The sequence below is a fragment of the Gracilinanus agilis genome, chromosome 3 (assembly GCF_016433145.1).
Source record: "Gracilinanus agilis isolate LMUSP501 chromosome 3, AgileGrace, whole genome shotgun sequence".
Lineage (NCBI taxonomy): Eukaryota > Metazoa > Chordata > Mammalia > Didelphimorphia > Didelphidae > Gracilinanus > Gracilinanus agilis.
In genome coordinates this window covers 79,782,703-79,790,730 of record NC_058132.1, presented here as the reverse complement: position 1 = coordinate 79,790,730, position 8,028 = coordinate 79,782,703, and the positions used below count along the sequence as shown (strand labels likewise).

The following is an 8,028-nucleotide window of genomic DNA, read 5'->3' as shown; positions in this document are numbered from 1 at the left end:
CCAAGCTTTCTCTGATGCAAGCTCAATGTTCTTGGTTCTCTCACTTGATTCTGTATCATCATCATCCTACATCATCACTCATCTAGACAAGCTCCTCTCTGTCAACATCATTCTGAAATTATGGCTCTTTGAACTGACTACAGTACTCTATATTGGGGTATGACTGAACCGGTTTACAGCTCACAACCATCACCACCCAGGCTCTGGACTTTGTGCCAGGCTTAATGTAAAAAAATGTATTCACTTTTGGGGCTAATATGGTACTCTGGTTACTGATATTGAGCTTTTTTTCCCCACTAAAATCCCTAGTTTTATTTTTTTGGATGAAAAAATAATCATATTAACTAGCATTCATAAAGCACTTTAAGGTTTGCAAAGTGCTATACAATGATTAGCTCATTTGATCCTCACAACTGCCCTGGGAGATTGATGTTATTATCCCCATTTTACAGATAAAGAAACCGAGGGACATAGAGGTGAAGTGACTTATCCAGGATCACACAACTAGAAAGTATCTGAAGGTGGATTTTAACTTCAGCCCTCATGACTTGAGTTCCAGTACTGCACCACCTAACTGCTTTCTTAGCCCTCGTTACTGCTCAGTTGTCTATGGATGGACTCGACTGAGTTCCAGACTGTCCTTGAAGTGCTAGGTAGCCAAGGGGCCCATAGAGCAAAGAAGTAGGTAAGGTAGGCAATTCAGTATAGGCTTGAGAACTTTGTTATAATTTTTTCTAACTCTATAAAAAAGTTTTTTGGCAGTTTGATAGGTACGGCACTGAATAAGTAAATTAGTTTAGGTAGGATTGTCATTTTTATTATATTAGCTCATCCTATCCATGAACAATTAATGTTTTTCCAATTGTTTAGAATTTAGATCTAGTTTTAGTTGTGTGAAAAGTGTTTTGTAGTTGTGTTCATACAATTCCTGAGTTTTTCTTGGCAGGCATATTCCCAGATATTTGATATTGCCTAGAGTGATTTTAAATGGAGTTTCTCTTTCAGGATAGTCTTGAAATCATTATTTGCTCTACATGTCTGCTTTCAGCAGAACTGTACCTAACTTCAGCTGGAGGACCAGGAGTCCACCTTCCTGAAGACCTCCACAACCTTTCTTGCCCCCATCTATTCTACATTCAAGGTGATTCAAAGCCCTAATATATAAGATTGGTTGAAAGACCTAAAGATGCTAAATAATAACTGTCCAAAGAGGGGGATGAATGAGCTGCCTTGGCAGAGAGAAAGTGAGCTTCCCGTCATGGAGGTCTTCAAGTAAAGGCTGGATAATTTGTTAGGGATGGTTGAAGGGATTCAGGAGACCCTGTTGAAATCTCACCTCTGATATTTACTACTTGTGTGACCTTGGGCAAATCACTTGTCCTTTCTGATCCACGTTTACTCATCTGTAAAATGAAGAGGTTGGACTTGTTGCTCTAAGATTATTTCCAGCTCTAGATCAGGGTGCCAAGGGATAATAGATTTAGCACTAGAAGATCCATGACTTCAATTCCTGATCATGTAAGGGTTGGATGAGATGCCCTCTGAGGTTCCTTACAATTCTCTGATCCACTTAGAACAGGGAAGGTTTAAGGAAAGAATTACTCCAGCAGGCAAAACAGGGACTAAGGAGGGAAAGTCACGTAGAGAAGAACTTAAGTGTCTGTGGAAGGAAAAGCTGCTTAACCCACAGAACTGAACAAAAGTGGAATGAGCTGCCTGGGAAGGAAGAAGTTTCCAACTCTTAGAAATCTTCCAGGGGAGGTTAGATCTTCACTTTTCAAGGGTTGCTGTAAGGGAAAGAAGGGAGGAAACAAGCATTCATTTTATTAAGCACACATTATGTGCCATGTATAGTGCTAAACACTTACAAATATTTTTATTTGATCTTCACAACCATCCTGGAAGATAGGTACTTTTTTTTTTAGTCCCATTTTGCAATTGAGGAAGCTGAGCCAGATGGAGATTGAATGACTTGCCTAGGGTCGCTAGGGTCTTAGACCTTCAGAATGTCAGACCCTGACATCAATGACAGTTATGTTAGCATCTTTAGGTCTTTCAACTAATCCTTATATGCTAGGGCTTTTAGTCCCCTTGAGTGTCTAGATTTGAACTCAAGTTTTTCTGATTCCAGGTCCAGGATTCAAGGGAGAGAAGGAACAAACATTTATTAAGCACATACAATATGCCAGGTGCTCTGCTATGAGCTTTAGAAATATTGTTGCATTTGATCCTTTCCAGTGTCCCACCTAGCTGCCTCTAGTGGGGAAATCTGTTCACCCACTGGATCACATACGGACCTGAGTGTTTTCCTACGCTCACATCCTAGGATTTTCAAGTCCAGAACTTTTTCTTTATAGCTAATCTCAAGTCCTCTTCCTTTTTTTTCCCTCCCAGCGAGGTAGATAGTATGGCATAGTGGGTAGTCTGCTAATCTTGAAGTTAAGACGACCTTGGTTCAAATCCTACCTCTCACACTTATTACCTATATGACTATGGACAAGTCACTTAGCTTCTCTAAGCCTCAGTTTCCCTATTTGTAAAATAGGGATGAGAACATCTATAACACTTGCCTCAGCATTATTATGAGGCCTGTATATTTGGAATTGGGAAGATACCATTTAAAAGTATGTTATATATTTCCTATGGACTTGTGAGAGACTTTGAAACTACATTTCCCATGATTCCTCATGGCAAACAGGAAGTATGATGATGTAAGAGAGGGGTTAAGTCTCCTGAGTGAGGAGGAAGTAGCCCTCTTAGCTACCTGAGCGGGCAAGACGAAAGGTAAAAATGGCTGAGGCAATTTGAATTCTTATAGGCGCATGGTCTAATGATTTTATCCCTATCAGCATGGCTTTAATTAAAATACTAATTTCTATTATTATATCAGTCTTTATCATTTTTAATCATAACAGGCCCAAATGAGATAATGTATATAAAATCTTCCAAAAAGATTCCTTTCCTTTCCTTTCCTTTCCTTGTTCCTTCTCTAAGAATCTGCCCTAAACTCCTAAGACCTGGCCCTGCCTCTAGCCAGCTACCCTTCCCTTTCCACCCGCCTCAGCCCTTGAAAAGGAACATAGCTGGTAGTTTTCATTTTTTAATTTGAAATAGATTTTTAAGCAGTTTTCAGGGTCTGGTCTCCCCTGACATCATACCATGGACATTTAACATAGATTCTTCCAAGATAAAGTCTTACATCCAGAAACATGGGACAGGGGAGGGAGAAGGTGAGCCTTTCCCAGGCCAGTCCTCTAGGGAGGCTGTCAAGCCCAGCCCTATTTGTTGCTTCAGCCACTGCTGCCTGCATACACCAGGCTGCTTGTCGAGTCACTGCTGGGGAAAGTTCTCCAAAAACAATTTCCTTCAAGGAACCTTCTCGAATGAATGAACTCAGCTCTGCTTCCACCCAAGAGCCGAGGGGGCTCCCTGTGCCCCCGCCTCACCTCTGCATGCAGCCAAGGGACTACAGTGCTTCTGAATGCTTTCCCTTCTCCTGCTTTTAGAAGCATGTGCTCCACAGTCTGCTGGCACACAGTCCGGAAGTATGTCTATCCGAGGCATGTGGATACACGTACACGTCTGTGTCTGCCTGAATGTCTGTTCGTGTGTGTGCCTAATGTGTATGTGCAGGTACACGGATGCCTGTCTGTCTAGTGTAGACACCTGGATGCCTGCCTTTTACAGGTATATTCCTCCTCGAGCATACGTGCCTGCCTATGAACATAAGTGATATGTGAGGGCAGCCAGGTGGCTCCTAATTTCATGGAGGTCTTTCCAAGGTTTTTTTTCTTTTTTTCTAATTAAGCTGGTTTCAAAATTTGGCCTTAGACACTTCCCAGCTGTGTGACCCTGGCCAAGTCACTTAACCCCCGTTGCTTATCCCTTCCCACTCTTCTGCCTCGGAACCAATACACAGTACGGATTCTAAGGCAGAAGGTCCGGTCTTCCTTTTTTATGTGTGTCTGTCTGAGCAGGGGGGTGTGAATGCACGTCTGTGAGTTCCGTGGGTGTAAGTGGATGTGTTGGGAGGTCTGTGTTTTCTGTATCCATGGACACGCCTCGTGTGTGTACCTGTGTGTGAATATGTGTTGCGGCAGTCCTCCAGGCCCGTTAAGCTCTCCTATACGTAGCAGCGTTGCCTTTCTGTTTCTAGAGTCCTAGAGCATCCCTAGGCAGGCCCGGCAGCTGGGAGGGGACCTTCCGTCCCTCTGTGCTGCGGCGGCGGTGGCTGCTGTCCCTTCCGTCTTCGAGGGGAGCCCAGGCGGGCCTCTTTGCTTTCTTTCCTGCTCAGGTTCCCATTGGCATTCTCCCGCCGTCCCTGTCCGTCCTTCCGTCTCTTTTGTCCTAGAATAAGAATGTCAAGAAAAATTCCGGCTTGCCCAGGGCTCTGGTGGATGTTGAGGCTCAGGGGCTGGGGAAGGGCTGGCAGGCAGCCAGCAGGCCTAGCCCTGGACCCAAACAAGGGGGGAAGGAGAAGGGCAGGGAGGAAGGAGAGAGGGCACCCTGGGGCTCAGGCAGGAGAGGCGGGAAGCAGGCATGGCCAGGGAGGAAGGGGAAGCGAGGGAAGGAGACGGGCAGCCAGAATCCAGCCTGATCCCGACACTCTTCCAAGGGCACCAAGGACGACCAGAGAACCGTTAGCCAGGAGAAAAGAAAAGAGGGATGTGGGTGAGAAATCAGCATTATCTTCAAGTGTCTGAAGGGCAGATGGACAGACTAGTCTGTAAGCTAAGAGGGAGGAGAGTGATGCGAGGAAGCATCTTTCTGCTGGGTCTCCAGCTGTTGCCTTCATTCCTGTCAGGGTTGGTGGCTTGGACTCAGGGGTGGGTTGGTGAATGTTTAACAGCATTTACTCTTTAAAACTAAATGGGGGCAGCTGGGTAGCTCAGTGGATTGAGAGCCAGGCCTAGAGACTGGAGGTCCTAGGTTCAAATCCGGCCTCAGACACTTCCCAGCTGTGTGACCCTGGGCAAGTCCTAGGTTCAAATCCGGCCTCAGACACTTCCCAGCTGTGTGACCCTGGGCAAGTCACTTGACCCCCATTGCCCACCCTTACAACTCTTCCACCTATAAGTCAATACACAGAAGTTAAGGGTTTAAAATAAAAAAAAATAAAATTAAAAAAAAAAACTAAACGTCTACAGGACACTCTTTTAAATGTCATAGGCTTTCCTAACATTTTCTCCAACAAAACAACAAATCAGTCCTAGGTCGGTAGCATTTGCCCATGCTTAAACTTTGAACCTGTAACAATTGGCCGGTTGGAGCTGGCTCCAGCACACCTCTGGTGGGACTAAATATCCCTTCCAACTTTTTGTGCCCCTTCAACGACTCAGCAATCCCTTATCAAGTATTTACTACATCCCAGACACTAAGAGAGGTGCTCAGGAGACAAAGACAAAAGGAGTTCAGTGTAGTGCCTGGCACATAGTAAGACTGGTGTGGACACAGCCCTTACATGGTGAACGTGTTGATTGTCTGGTGGATGCATATGAGCACACACAGAATGTGGACAGAGTTGTTTCAGCAACTGCAGGGATGAGGTGGGAGAGGGCACCAGCACCTGATACAATCAAGATGGACCTTGTGAAAAGGGAACTAAGGGGCAGCTAGTGGCTCAGTAGATAGAAATTACGATTTGGAGACAAGAGGTCCTAGATTCAAATTTGACCTCAGACACTTCTTAGCTATATGACTCTGGGTAAGTCATTCAGTCCTCATTGCCTAACCCATATTGCTCTCCTGCCTTGGAAACACTACATAGTATTGATTCTAAGACAGAAGGTGAGGGCTTAAAAATTATTTTTTTAATAAAGGGAACTAGAAAACTGAAAGGTGGCACTAAAGAATGAGAGCATTCCAGGCATGAGTACTAGCCATCTTCATTGTGTACATTACTCTCCCTCCTGAACTCTACAATCCAAACAAAGTGTCCTTCTTTCTTTTCCTCGACAACTGCATTCCATCTTCTGTCTCTGGGACTTTGTATTCATCATTTCCCAAACCTGGAATCTCCCCTCACCTGCCCTTCATATAATCAGTCTGTCTGTCTGTCTGTCTCTCCTCTCTCTCTCTTTCTTTCTTCCCCTCTCTTTTTCTTTCCTCCTCTACCCCATCTCTCTTCCTCCCTTCTCTTTTTCTCTCTCCCACCTCTCTCTTTATCCACCCTCTTCTGTTTGTCTTTGTTTCTGTCTCTGTTGTCTCTGTCTGTCTGCCTGTACTCTCTTTCTCTTTCTCTCCCCCTCTCTTTCTCTTCCTCCCCTCTCTCCCTCTCTCTCTCCCCCCTCCTCTATCTGCCTTTTTCTCTCTGTCTCTGTTATCTTTGTCTGTCTGCCTGTCCCCCCCTTCCTCCTCTCTCTCTTTCATTTAAACTACCATTCCCAGAATTCCTGGGACTCAGAAAAAAACAACACACACACCATCTCTCTCTCTCTCTCTCTCTCTCTCTCTCTCTGTTTAAAATGGGAGCACTTAGGATGTAGAGATCATTTCATTCTTAATATTTACAGCCCCCTGTACCTAGCTTAGGAGACAGAGTTCTGTGCCTAGGGAACAGCAAGAAAGCCAGTCTGCCTGGAATAGATTGTATGGAGTCATGTGCTGGGAGCCCTGGATTCTTGGGTCCTCTGGCACATCTCTAATTAGGGAACTCAAATAACTTCAGAGACTCCTCATTCTCCCCTTTCCCCCTATACACCCACAACCACTATCTTCTTCCTGTTCCTTTAGCATAACATGGACCTAAACATCTTAGCAATGTTTCCTAATGGGGGAAATGAGTACAGTCCATACGCAGCCCTAGGGCCTGGCAGGAAGAGCCTGCTTTGACTTGAGCCAGATCCTCCCTCTGGGCTCTGAGAATTGAGAAGCAGAGGGCCCAGAGCCCAACTGGCCCATCTGGGCTCCACAGTCACAGCCCAGGGGAAGCTGCCTTTCCAGCCAGCCAGGGGGTGGCCTAGGAAGAAACACGAAGACACAAAGCGTCTCTGTTCCAGAAATTATTTGGCCTCCGGCTAAGTCAAGGTCACAGAATCACAAAATTTCTGAGCTGGAAGGGACCTCAGAAGACCTCTAGTCCAACTCATACTTGAAAAAGAATTCTTTCTACAGCCTCTTGACAAGTAGTCATCCAGCCTCAGCCTGAAGATCTACCGAGGCAACCCATTCCACTCTGGGAGAGCTCCAATTGTTAGGAATGTCTTCTTGAACAGGGCCCAAATCTGCCTCCCTGAAACTCCCACCCATTGCTCCTAGGTGTGGGGCTGAGTACAAGTCTAATCTCTCTTCTCCATGACAGCCCTCCAGATATGTCAAGGCAGCCCCTCTAAGTCTTCACTTCGCTAGGTATTCCCAATTCTTTTGATCTTTCATCACTTGACATCGTTTCCTTGCGGCTCTGGGAAACCCACAGAATTACAAAAGTTTTGAATTGAATTGCTATTAGTGGCTGTCTATTCCACTCCATCCCTATAAAAGAATTCTTTGTATAACATCCTCAATAAGTAGTTATCCAAAACCCTTTCTTGAATACCTCCAGTGCTTGGAATTCTGTATTTACTGAGGCAGCCCATTCTACTTTTGTAGAGTTCCAGTTATTGGAAAGTTTCTTTACATTGAATTGAAATCCATCTCTCTGCAGTTTCCATCACAATATTGGGCCTGGAGTCAGGAAGACCTGAGTTTCAATCCAGCCTCAGACCCTTACTAGTAGTGTGATCTTGGACAAGTCATTTAGTCTGTCTGCCTCAGTTTTCTCAATTGTATAATGGGGATAACAATAATTCACTTTCCAGGGTTGTTGTAAGGATCAAATGAGGTAATATTTGTAAGGCACTTAGAATAGCACCTTGCACATAGCAAGCACTTAATAAATCTGTCCATCTTTCCTTCCTTCCTTCTTTCTTTCTTTCCTTATTATCTCCTTTCCTTCTTTCCTTTCCTTTCCTTTCCTTTCCTTTCCTTTCCTTTCCTTTCCTTTCCTTTCCTTTCCTTTCCTTTCCTTTCCCTTCCCTTCCCTTCCCTTCC

The 8,028-nt window shown here is 44.8% G+C and overlaps 1 protein-coding gene across 1 annotated transcript in view; it reads right to left on the bottom strand.

Annotated features, from left to right (window-relative positions):
• Nucleotides 1-3,876: 3,876 nt before the first annotated feature.
• Nucleotides 3,877-8,028, bottom strand: part of RSPO1 (R-spondin 1) — a 24,221-nt gene continuing 20,069 nt past the window's right edge. Inside the window, exon 3 of the mRNA XM_044668779.1 lies at nucleotides 3,877-4,347. Coding sequence (XP_044524714.1) covers nucleotides 4,172-4,347 — 176 coding nt within the window. The 3' untranslated portion in view covers nucleotides 3,877-4,171. The remainder of the gene's footprint in view (nucleotides 4,348-8,028) is intronic.